The sequence below is a fragment of the Mercenaria mercenaria genome, chromosome 5 (genome assembly GCF_021730395.1).
Source record: "Mercenaria mercenaria strain notata chromosome 5, MADL_Memer_1, whole genome shotgun sequence".
In the NCBI taxonomy this organism is placed as follows: domain Eukaryota; kingdom Metazoa; phylum Mollusca; class Bivalvia; order Venerida; family Veneridae; genus Mercenaria; species Mercenaria mercenaria.
Window position 1 is genome coordinate 37,536,457 of NC_069365.1, and position 13,673 is coordinate 37,550,129.

A 13,673-nucleotide genomic window follows, 5' to 3' on the forward strand; every position below is an offset into this window, starting at 1 on the left:
CTGTGATCTTAAGTTTTAACGAACAGAATAGCCGTATCGTTTGTAAAATTAATGTTTTAAATACCCGGCGGTGTTCTTTCTCTCCTTATCAGTTTGAGAAAAAAATACCCCAAAAGTTCAGTTCGTTTGCGTTTAATAAATATTAAAGTTGGGATAATTTCTATCGCCTAGTGTGATTTGTGATTTAAACTGTTTGTCAACAAATGGATATTCAAAATGCTTTTTTTCTAATTTAAACACTTTCTTCGAACGATAAACATTGCAGCTGTATGCGTTGTTACAAAGTGACACGAATGTCGGCATTCGTTGCATAGTCATCTTCGAAAATGTTATGTCGAAATAAATCCTTATTAACGGACATGACCACTCCGGGAAATTTATATACCATTTGTCTTTTATTAGGTTTCTTCTGGTTGCAAGAAGGTAGGTATTTTAATTCATTACCATCTATGTTATTTAAAAGACCTAAGTTTTTGATTCCATATATTTCTTTTATCTATAGGCATTGATGTCAACGTTTTGTTTGTAGAAGACAAAATAATAATTTTCTGAAGCATTGTACAGGCTACTTGTCATTGATGTGAGTTTTAAAAGAAAACAAAACAGGTTTCCTGATATATTATAGTTATATATTGCATTCATAAACGCTATTTTGTTGGATAAGTATTGTCATTTTGATTCGTTGTGATGTTTTGCCTCCCCCATCATAACTACAAAAGAAAATACATAACACACAAACAAAAGAATGAAACTTACCTATGATATTTTTATATTCATCATTCTTTTGTTCCGTCATTCTTTCACCGCCACCACAAAGACAGTATGATATAACCTTAATTTACATTTTTAAATATCATTTTTGTTATCTTCTTCTGTCGTCCACGGCACATCGACGGCATGTAAGCAAGTTTTACCCGTCTGTTCTGTCCCGATGCATTTCTCTTTCTGCTATTGGTAAGGACGACAGAACGAAACAACAGAACAAATTAAAACACAGCAAATTGCAGTTCATTCTTTTGAGCAGGAATGGGAATGGGACAACAAATAAAAATAATAAAAAACCGATATTTCCTTGATGCGCGAAGGTGACGGAACGACAAGACAAAATTATCAGAAAGCAGACAACATACATGTCAGTAACTAATAGCTGACGACTTATGTTGAATGTCTGAATTCTTGTGTGCTGCAAAGTTACCGAATTAGTATATCATACTTTTTTGCTAACATTATGTTGATATTTTTGTCTTCTTATCTAATTACATAGTGCAAAGTCAATGTAATGGCACAGGACCGCTATTATTATATGCTACAAGTTCGCCGCAGTATTTAACATCACCAAACTATCCCTCAAACTACCCTAGGTAAGTTATTTAATGCTATCAGATATGCTCTAACGTATGACACTGCAAAAAACTTGTGTTTTGTAAAAAAAAAAATGCAGAATTATCGGCCATTGAAGAAGTGCTAACAAAACAGGTTTTATACTTTGTTTGGATTTTAAAAATAATTCAAAGAAGCGGTCAAAACTAGTGACGTACCAAATTAAAGTTATCACAATATTTACAAATTTACAAATTTATACTGTCTAGCAAAATTTTTGTTTTTTCTTAAGGAGGTAGGTTACCTTGATATTTGTAAGTGCGCATGTCCAACCGGAAGCTAACGTGACGATTTACGACGACGTTTACGACAAACTAAATGTGTTTGTATATCCATTCTCCTGGAAAAAAAATCTTGAACCTGCCTCCGATCTTATGTTTAATGGTTTAATAATGCAGAAATAATGAATGAATTGCCGCAGAAACGCTTCAAAACATTGTCGCCTTAAAATGACGTCATTGACGTCATGACGTTACGTGTCAGTTACCGCGCAAAATTAATAGCTTTTATTTTGAAAGTACGTTATTTTGTACTTTTTCTTTATTTGAACTATTTTTAAACAGCCATTATTTGCTAAAATACTTTTTATTAGTCTTTCGCTCTGAAAAATGATCAATATTTTGCTTCTTTTATGTAATTATATTGAAATGTTATGCGGAATGTAAGAAAATGGATGATGGTAACTGATGTGATTGGGAATAAAGCTGGGTGAAAGGTAACTTATTACGGTCATTTACAAATAAAAATTGGACAGTTTGATTTGTTATACCTATTCCCCAGTTTCCGTTGATAATTTGTTACTTAAATACTAAAACTAAGCTCCAAAATTGTTCAAATTTCAGTATAAAATCGTGGTGTCTTGAATTAAATTGATGTTACCATGGAAACGAAGCCCGTGAGCTATATGTCTAATTGTAAAATTCAAAAGCGTTGACACTGGTCTATTTAAGGAACACAGCTTCGGCTTTTTTATTTTCATTTCAACAATATCCATGAGAATAATAGCAGCATGCAGAACGATTTTTCAATAAAAATGTTAGACGACGGGCACTGCTGTAAGTATTTGAAGCTGTGAAATTTGTTAAATTAACTGCGATTCATATGAAAATATTACTAACGTTAGAAATAAGATGTTTTAAAGCTACATTAACAAGAAAGATAATTTTATATAATATTTTTTTAGAAGAAATTACGGTAAAAAGCAACATATAAGCTATTTTAAACATCTCTGTTGCCATGGTTACTCTAAACTTTAAGAAAAACATAGTACCATGTAAAGTTCTTGGTATTTTGCTAATCATATTACCCAAATATTCCATGTTGGTCAATAACAGAATGGCACTGAAGCCATCGAAAAACCCGTTTTCATACATAATTGTTGAAAAATGAGAGAAAATGCGTTACCATGGAAACACGAGCCCCGCGACATATACATTTTAAGCTTATATTAGAAAGCTAACGTGCATACTAGTAAAATTATCAATTATGCAGACTTCTACGGATATCAATGAAACTAAAATACACTGAATAGTGTTAAATATCCGTATTTTCCTTCTTCTTTCAATATAAAATACCTTTGGAGGGTCATGTTCTTCAAACCTGGATAAAAACTGAACTTGAAGGGACAGAGACAAACGAAATTGAGATTGTAGCAGTTAAAACTTCATATTAGACGAAATACAAAAAAATGCTGCGGTTCAACTAATTTGAATTTACCCTGGTAACAAGGTAACCTACCTCCTTAAGATATTATAATTTTGTACATGTTCTTCGAATAAAAACACCTAACACTGGCATACACAGGCGCAATGAATAGCTTTAGGTGTAAAATATATATCGATTTAAATTTTCAAATCGAAAGTTCTTATTAAGTTGTTGTTGATTCAAACATATAAATTTAAAAATAAATATCGTTTTATATATTTATATTTTTATGTGATCATTTAAATCAGCTCACAGTATGCAAGTCGCATTTTATCAACAACTCGCGTAAATAATTAGTTTTTCACACTGCTAGTTATATATGATATTTAACATTTACTATCAATTTGGTAAGTTTTGTACAGATATTATTTTCTAAGTTGTTGAACAAAACATGATCGGTCACTTTTCATTTCTTGATGTGGAAGACCAAGAGTCCATTTTGCTTTATCATGAGTCCGACGCTCTACACATACACCACAAATGCACTGATATCAGTCAGCGAAGTGTTAATAAACAAAGGAATATCAATTAAACAATCGATTTGAAAAGATCTTTGTCGTAATAACAATAGCCTTTAATACAATACATTCAAGTAACGCTTCATAACAATATCGGTAGAGCGCTTTGTAACATATAAGTTATCAAGGAATTTACGTTAATTGAATACTGCACTGGTTTCAAATTCAAGACGATTGGCTGTGCGTGCGTGCGTGCGTGCGTGCGTGTGTGAGTTCGGGTTAAGCGTCTTTTTAACAATATTTCAGTCATATAAACGACAGTGCCTATTTGTGGCAGTGACCGCAATGTCCATATTGAAAGTGTTACCTGGCTGGCATATCAAACCGTAGACACGTGGTATGATATCTCACCAAGCCAAATTATACCGGCAATGTGCTGACAAATTTTGTACTATTCTCTTAATGCTGAATATCAAGCGAGGAGCTTACAAGTACCATTTTTCATGTCTTTGGTAAGACGTGGTTAAGGAGCGGACCTACGAACTCCCGCACTCGAAGCGGGCTCTATCACTAGGCTGTCGTGCTGGTTATAATCGTGAGAAGTTAATTTAAGTTGTGTAAAATTTATATACTGACATAGTGGGTGGACGGATAGCTCAGTGGTTTGCACACTGGCCTTCCAATCCTGAGGTCGGGGGTTCGATCCCCGGCAGTTACTCGGGAATTTTCAGAAACGCTTTTCAGTGTTTCCCACCCAACTAGAGGTGTACTGGTCAAGAACCCAGACAATCCTTGCGTGTATCAGTGCTATACACTGGGCACGTTAAAGAACCAGGCTGTCGCAACGAGCTAGGCTAAGTTAGCCGGACAAGCCTGTATCTGATTTCTGATCTCTCTGTCGTGGGGGCTTTGTCTCACTCTGTCCCTCTGGTCAGATCGCTCTGTGTCTGTACTAGCAGAGGATGAATTATGCGCCCTGTATGAAATTTGAACGTGAAATTGATCATGAAAATGGCGCTTTATAAATCTGGTGTAATAATAATAATAATAATAATAATAATAAATAATATATTTCAAGTTTTACCTTTCCATCAGCATAAAAAATGTAAACCGAACTATGTTTTTATCATTGTAGCAATTCAGACTGCTCTTGGCGCATCGAGGCCCCTAGTGTGGATGACAAAATTATAATCAACATTGAAGATTATGACTCTGAAAGCACGACTTCAGACTACATGGATTTGTATGATGGCTGTAAGACACTATTCTTTATGGGGGCAAGGGACAGTAAATTTGAAAACTCCACAACTCTGCGCTGATACAAGTGCGAAAAAAATCATTAAAAAATCCAATTTCGACAAATTCAAGGCAATTTTTGAGTTAATGTCTTGCATAGACATAGCACTTCATTATGTGACATTTTCAGTCTGCCGATTCTGTTGCTTCTGTGATAAAAACGAGTAAAACGCAGGTTTCAGGACACTAAATTTTGAGACAAAAATGGCCCAAAATGCACACCTTACGCGATCTGCACCGTATTATCTGCAAATGACTGACCTAAAACACGTGCATATTTTTAAAGCATGTGGCCAGACGAAAATAATGGTGGGAAGAAAAGTATCGCATAACCGTTTACTTTTTCCGCAAATTTGAGCCGAAGCTGGATGGATGGACGACCGTTTCCAATTCGTCTGACTTCCGTTACGTCCGGTAAAGTTTTAGACCCGGCCGTCTACATGGAGCTAGGAAAATCGATACATGCACATATTTATTTTACACAATAACCACTCGTACGCAGGAATCCTTAGTTCTATAAACATCATAAATAACCAGTTGAATATATATGCCTGTAAAGTACATATGTCTATTTTATTTAAAAAAACGTACCCGGACCAAATGCGAAACTGGCCCCTGCCACTTTAATAGGATAGTATATAGGAGAGATCGCCGTGACGTCGCGCATTAACATCTGGTGGTTGGCAAAATAAATGTTTTTACATCGTTTGTGTATGGAATCGGAATTTTTGATAACTTTTCGCTCATTTATGGATTTTCAAAATTCAAAAAGTTTTGAAATACTTACAAATTTCATATTTTCGTATTCAAATGTCTTTTTTAAATAAGTAACCATTTTAAATGACATATAATTTTAAAAGCGGGTAGTGATGTTCAAAACTTTTAGAAAAACACTGTAAGTTAACCGTTCATAATTAATCCATTTTATTTCAGAATACAAATTAAAAGTAATTAATAAATTGCTTGTTTTATAACCTTTTCATTGAGCAAAAAATTATTGATATAATTTGAGTTTTAAGAAAGTTTAGGCCGTTAGAAAAACATCACTGTCAGAAGGTCTTATAAGTTCTAAAAATAGAAAATACACCAGATTTTGTATACAAACACGATCTCTCCTATAAAGGAAGATATCCCCATTTAATTTATTGAATATGATAGAAAAAGAAGGTAACATCCATAAATCGACTGAACGTGATGTGCGTGTATAATTATGGGAAGTATTACTCTTCAGTTAATGAATTTTTAGTGCCAGTAAGGTAGGGGGAAGTTACTACTCTTTGATTAGTTAATTGAATATAATGTGCTGGACTCTGTTATTTAATTGATTGAATATTATGAGCCAATATGATAATCCTTTCAATTATTGAATATAATGTGCTGGTATATTAAGGAAAAGTTCTTTCCTTTATTTAATTGAATGTTTTGTGCCAGTATAGTAAGGGAATATACTACTCTTTAATCAGTTAATTGTATACAGTGTGTTAGTGCTCTGTCATTTCATTGATTAAATATAATGAGCCAGTTTAGTAAGGAATGATACTACCCTTTATTAACTGACTATAATGTGCTGGTATAGAACGCGAAGGTTCTACTCTTCAATTTACTGAAAATAATGTCCACTCAGCAACGGAGGCCCCCTTACTGAATACGAGGTGCTAGCATAGCGAAGGAAGGTATACCCTTTAATTAAATGAATATAATAAGCGGATGATAGGCAATGTTCGTTCCTGTCAAGCTACGGTTAAACAGATATTGTTGACATATCTTTAGTTAAAGAAAATGCCATCAAATATGTATATTTTAAAATATGATTAATACATAATACTGAAGTAACAATTTGTGAAATGTTAAATTACTGGATGTAATGAAAGGGCATGGCCAATTTCTTTAAAGTTTGGCACATTCAATGTTTGTAGTATAAAATTAATTCATTTGATAAAGACTTGAACAAATGAGTATCTAATTGGCGGTTTTATGTAACAGTTCATAAATCAGATTTTCTCGCTAGAATGTGTAACTCTAAAAAGTAAGATTAATTAATGACCAGCTTATTGAGTCGACTTCCTCAAGTACGCAGCAACGTCTATAATACAGGTTGCAAAATTGAACCTTTAAATCTGTAACATAAAGAGACAAAACGGTACCAGGTAAGACGTTTGTATAACCGCCAAAAGTATCACTTTTATTTCACGCTTCACTACTATCATTGTTTTCTGACGAAGAACCAGTAGTGTGTTTCATAACTGTACACATTTCGATCGTGAAGTTTGCCAATGTCATTTGAATGCTTATTCTGAATTCATGTAACACCGCCACTTAATACTGCATATGTATATGTTCGTGTTACATTAATTTGAAGTTTCTTCACATGTAATACATTTAGCCATTAAAACTTCCTATATCCTATAGAGATTTTAATGATTCCTTAAGACCATATTTACATTTTTGTTACTAAATCTTAGGTTCTGGATGGTTTATTATCTTTCTAATGATATATTCTTTTTTAAGTTTTAGATATTTCTTTACATAAACGTCTGTGCAGGCTGATTATGGTCTGCACTGTTCGCAACATTTTCCCTCTCATCGAAATTCCATCATAGTCTGATGACCAATCAGATCTAATTTTAACAAAGTAGACATTATTTTATAAAACACGAATAGCTTCAGTGGGTATTTCCTACATATGAACAAATCAAAACATAGGGTTAGGGTCTGATTACAAGCTAGGCGGTTAACTAATATCATTTTATTACATTCTCGTGAAGGCCACCCGGTTAGATAAAATTTATATTCAGAGGAAAGGATTTTAATTCAGGATGCCGCAGGTTTGAGTTATATTTGATAAGACGTTTCAGGAGGAATGTCCAGTGCTGCGCAATGTCACTATATGGGTGTGTGAATTAATTATAGCCGCCACCGGTAACACATATGGGTGACTTTTCCAGGAAACGGTAAGTAATGTTATTTTTAGCATAATGCAAGAAAAGAAAACGCTTCAGTCCCAAGAGCCCCCTGGTCCTTTAGAGTCCCTACACACATGTACATTCAAAAATGACTTGCTGTATTAAAATATTTATTAAGAATGTTTTTTTAATTGTTGATTTAGATAATTCATCGGCGACATTAGTTGTTCGCATGGCTATAACAAATCGGAAGACCGTGAATGCCTTCGTCAGCAGCGAAAATGTGTTATATATAACTTTCGTATCAGATCATGCTGTTCAATACTCGGGCTTCCAGATTCTTTACTTCTCGAACGATACAGGTACGTATCCACCTTCTTGCGCGGTCAGATAACTTTGGTCAAATACCATAAATTGAACTAACATGAATGTTTATAATGCATGGATGATGCGCATAGAATAATGAATAATATACGGTTGTATGATAAGTTATTTCGACAGCGTTGATGGGCAGTTGATTCGATGTCAGTGTCTAACTAACTGCCACGGTGGCTCCCAATGAACAGGAGCCAATTTATTCAAAGTTTTAAATCATGTAACAGTCATCTCTCACAACCCTCGCCCTCGCCCAACGTGTCATTTAGCAATGACACACTACTTGTCAACAATTTGTTCATTAATGGCAATTTCTTACAGCAAAACAAGCAGCATGTGATGAAATTTTAGATGTCACATCACAGGAACAAGTTTTGATGTCACCCAATTTACCTGGCCCGTATAACGAGTGAGTCATACTTACGTTATCCTTTTTTTCAAGTGGAGGTTTATCTTTCTTTCTTTCTTTGTGATTCAACTATCCAGAACTTTGACACAAACTGAAATATACTGTGCATATCACAAGAAACAGACTGCAACAACACTAAACTCAACTGAGCCAATTAACAGAATAAAAAACGAAAGGCGTTTCTTTCTAAAAGTTCTGAATGACTAAATATACGTACATTAGAGTTAAACAGTTACAAAAGTTTAAACCTTTTGGACCATCACAACCCGTATGTTGGTCTTAGACATATGGTGGCATATTTCCGAAGCGAGATAGCTATGCAGATATCAACAATGATATTGTAAACTTTCCAAGAAATTTTTTCTGTAAACCTGTCAGCCAGACATAATTTCTTCTAGATATTTTACTTATTTCCTAACAGTACTTTTAGTGCAAATTTTCACTTAAGTGCCTGAAACTGCAACGAGTACTTGGTAGCTATCACGATAATATTTTGAGTTTTCCAGAAGATTGTGCATTTTTTTCTGAAAACACTATCGCATCAATTATTGTTTTCAAAATTTGCTTGTTATATCTATCCAGGAAACTTTAAGCTATTGAGTTGAAGTTTTCAGATACACGCGGATGTCAAATAATGCGAAGTATCGATAACATCGTAATAAAGCAACTGTGGGAATTCGAAAAAAATATCGAATACTAATTATTTTGCAAGATATTTCCTAAATTCGACTGTTAGATTATTTCAGAAATCTCGTTGTCATAAACATTAAGTATAGGCATAGCACCTAGCTTCTCGTGGAGAATATGTTACCATAAAGACAAACGTTTATTCCAGTGCGATTGTAATCTGATCTAGTTTTGTTGCCTTACATTGCGCATCACTTTTGTTTCGAAATTTGGAGATTAGATGAACATTTTTTTTCATATAAAACTGTTTCAATGTGTAAATTATGCAGAAAAAACATCAGCGTTTATAAAAAAAGTTTTGGTAGAATGCATTTTTATACATTACAAAATGATTTTGTTTTCATTTCAAGCGTTATATATCAACTTCGTAGGAAGGACCGTTGCAGATGTTGAGAGAATTTATGGGTCAATTCTTGTGCACAAATGATTATTGTTGTAGATATTTGCAATAAAATATGTCTCAACTATTAGTAAACTTTCAACTTTTTTTCTTTCTTCAGATCACATTCTTGTTCATGGACATTTTCATCGACCACTGGTATCTTGTTTCAAATAAAATTTCTGGATATGAGAGCATGCGGCCAGAATCGTTTGATGTTCTATGACGGTATGTATATTTGTGTCCATGTATATAAATGCATTTTAGCTATATTACTTTAATCCAGATAATGTCTCAAATATGGGCAATGATCAGTAGATGTAAAATACTGATAAATATAGACGGATTTTCGACAATATTGGTTGCCCTATTGTTTAAACGAATGTTTAGATTACGTGTGGAAAAAAAGGCAAATCACTTATAGGTAAAACATTCATAAAATCATCACTTTATTCATTAGCTGTCACTAACAGCAAGTGTTATCTTGTATGGAGCAACCGGCTTTGAAAAATTAAAGCAAATGCAGGTCCGGTTTGCAATAAATTTCTAAGTGGCCGCGTTTGTAGATGTATGTCATATCCAGCGATAATTTCAGAGCACTGATAACCTTGCAACAGAGAAAAGCTACAAACATTTCAGTATTTATATTACTAATAGGATAAATCAAATCTTCTGTTGTTTTGCTTTATTTCATTCCGTTGAGTTAATGAAGTAATGATAAAGTAGAATTGAGTGAATAGAACTGGCATGTGGCATATTGTGCAGTCCAGTCTATTTTCAAAATAAAAAAAAAATGATCTGTGAAAACAAAGAATTATTAAAATGAAAACAAAAGGTCATTACGCACGCCATATCCGCAGGTAATTCCACGAATGACGATCAACTAGCCTATGAGTGTTCCTCGGCCCTAACATACGAGTTTGACGATATAACCACAACAGGTTTTATTGGCCATATTGCGTTAACAATTACCGAGCAGTCGTCGGACAGTTATGGTTTCATGCTAGTTTACAGGACAAACGTCGGTAATGTATTGCTTTTCGTTTTTGATATTTGTTACTTTCTTGCTATAACACCTGCAAAGAATAATTGAATTATTTTAATTACAACATTCTTCTGAAAATTTCATTTTTTTTTTTTGCATATACACTTACATTTTGAGATCTCAAATGTTTTAGAAAATCTCATTTTGTTTCAAAATTAAAGGAGCCGTTGCTATTTATTTACAATATCGAGATATTTAAGCTTTAAACATATTACGGTTTAAATGTGGTTAGTCATTAATGTTACATTATATGTACTTCACCTCCCTTTAAAGGATTATTGTAAAAAAAGTTGCGAAAACCTTCTGTTCGGTGGCCGTCTGTGGCTGTTACAGAAAGAAAATGAATCAATTACTTGAGACAAATGTTCTTAACAGTTGTTCATCCGGGATTGTACCACAAACGAGTGTGGGATTTTAAGTTCCAAAAAATAATGCGGGATTTATCAGTTCGGCATGAACTGAACATCGTCATACAGTATAGGCTGACTTCCTCCAAGTGGGGGTGTGGTATGGCCGTCTTCTGTATTTCAGATGAATTATCTCTCTTTAAGGGATTATTTAGAAAAGGGTTACAAAATACCTTCTGCTCTGCAGTCGTCTGAGGCTTTAACAGAGAGAAAAATGAAACAAGTTTTTTTGAGAGAAAGGTTTTCAACATTAATAGCCACTTAATAGCGTAGTATATGCAGATTTCGAACCCGTTGAAATGTCAGCCATCGTCAGGTCTCCTATGTATGTGGTGTTGAAACAGTGGTTTTTGAGGATGTGGATCCATCGTATTCAGAAGGTTATCGGCATGGCTGGCTTAGGCGAAGGTGCTTTATTCTCAGCTTTATGGAATGTGCATACACTGCACTCTGTTGCAGACAATTGCTTGTAAGGTAAGATTTATTATAAAAAGACAAATTTCAATGCTCATCTTCATTTAAGCATACAGAAGATGCATCTTGATTATTTATAAGCATTTTTTGTTTATAGTTACAACGACAACAACTACTGTTGCCACAACGACCTTGGCACCGGCAATATTTGACAACTGCACGGCTTCAGGGGCATACATGAATGCAACTATTTCGCCTAATTTTGATTACATATATTCCCCGGACTATGAGAGTGGACAATATCCAAGGTGAGTAAGAATGCAAAACCTTTTCCTGGTTGAAAATTAAAACAGAACCCATGTGTGAACTCAGCCAGTGCCATTGAATCCTATATTTGAAAATCATTTTTGTGATATTTAAAATTTTGTTTCATATCTTTTCTGTTTCAGTAATAAATACTGCAGATGGTATATCACAGCACCGGATGACTATGCAGTTGAAGCTTACTTTGACAACGAGACATTTGCAATTGAAAGAAACACATACTGTCGCTATGACTACGTCATCTTGTATGACGGTAAGGCTTTGAAACGGATACTAACTATTTTTCGAGGTCATCCGAATACTTGAAGCTCTAGGCCTTGAAAGAATCTCCTTTTACCGATATGGGACGAAATTTCGTGTAGGGTTTAGAATTGTTTTATGTCTGGAAGCCAAGAATGTAGGTGGGTCTAGCAAGTGATCGCTCGGTCATGCCTGAAATAATGTCGCGAGGGTCCTCTGTAAGCTTCCTCTACCATCAAAAGTCTGAAAAAGCCAATATACCACAACTAATTTGTCCGTGTAACGTTAATAGCACGATTCATTTCTTCTTAATTTCTGTATATTGTGCGTATCTGTTTTATTCTTTTGTTGTTGTTTTTGTTTTTGTTGTTGTTGTTGTTTATTTATTTATTTATTTTTTTGTGTTTGTTTTTCTTTTTCATTTGAATCGCTTCATGAGCATGTTTCGTTTAGTAAACTTTACATTTAACTACGTTTTACCAGTATGCGGTTAACATGCAAACACACAATTGAGAGTTCATAAAACCTGTAATGTTAAGAGGGAATGATTTCAGAAACAAATGTCTTCTATCAAATAACACGGAGTACAAATGCCTAGCATAGGGATCGAATACACTACACTGCTTTTCTGAGACCTGTTCTGTTCCTAATTAGCTAAGATGTTACAGTTTAATGCAACAGCAAAGCACAAACGCATGTATAATAAAGATATATACATTCTATACATACCAATTCGATATTCTGTTATTTTACTAAATGGGAGCGTAAACTTGTGACGCATTGCCTATTACGATTTAGTGTTTTAATATTACATCTTATAGCTTGAATTTCAACAAAGAGTACAATACAAACCTTTTTGTATATTATATTGTATTTCAGGAAACTCCACAAGTGATACAATGCTGAATAAGTTCTGTGGTTTTGACAGCCCGGACACTGCATACAGAAGTTCAAGCACTGAAATGCTGATAGTGTTTTCCTCTGACTATGTTTTAGAGTATGCAGGCTTCAGAATAAGAATAAAGGCGGTTGATAACAGTACGTTTATACTATATTAGTATTATCAAAATGTCCAAAAGAAATAAATTGCCGTTTCAAGTATCGACAGTCCTTTTGTTTAAATTCCTATCAGTTTGATTTTTTCATTTGCGTTGAACCAAGCTGGGAATGAGAGATGAACATATCTGAATCTGTAAATCGCATTCACTATTATTGTAAAAGATACAATTATCAGAAGTTACAAAGACAGTTTAGTGTCGTTCCAGTTTCTCAAAAACCTCCTTTATAGACGTTAACTTCATTTGTTGACTTTTACAATGTCATGTTGGTGAATGTCGCATGTTTTGTAATTTTGCTATAATAACAGTTTTAAAAAAAAAGGTACATTTGACAACCTAGGAAAAGATACAATTTGGCTGATATACTTCTACGTATCAATGAACCCCAGAGAGCTTTGGATTTATTGACCGTAGGTATTTCCAATGTCTGTCTTTTTTTTTTTTTTTTGGAACGTTTCCTTCGTTTCAAGAAAACCTTTATTCGTCACACTGTAAACCAGTGTTATGAGACCAAAGAAAATGTTTACGAAGGTCATTTACACATTTCTGATATTTTAATATGAAGTTTGGTCAGTCCTCAAAGTGTCAAAAAGT

At 34.1% G+C, this 13,673-nt stretch overlaps 1 protein-coding gene across 1 annotated transcript in view; it reads left to right on the forward strand.

The window, feature by feature from the left end:
- LOC123556920 (uncharacterized) overlaps window positions 1-13,673 on the forward strand; it is a 29,453-nt gene continuing 15,780 nt past the window's right edge. Inside the window, exons 1-10 of the mRNA XM_045348015.2 lie at window positions 1-423; window positions 1,265-1,361; window positions 4,678-4,796; window positions 7,945-8,103; window positions 8,438-8,525; window positions 9,713-9,819; window positions 10,452-10,616; window positions 11,615-11,765; window positions 11,907-12,034; window positions 12,901-13,059. Of these exons, the coding sequence (XP_045203950.2) occupies window positions 327-423; window positions 1,265-1,361; window positions 4,678-4,796; window positions 7,945-8,103; window positions 8,438-8,525; window positions 9,713-9,819; window positions 10,452-10,616; window positions 11,615-11,765; window positions 11,907-12,034; window positions 12,901-13,059 (1,270 nt within the window). The 5' untranslated portion in view covers window positions 1-326. The remainder of the gene's footprint in view (window positions 424-1,264; window positions 1,362-4,677; window positions 4,797-7,944; window positions 8,104-8,437; window positions 8,526-9,712; window positions 9,820-10,451; window positions 10,617-11,614; window positions 11,766-11,906; window positions 12,035-12,900; window positions 13,060-13,673) is intronic.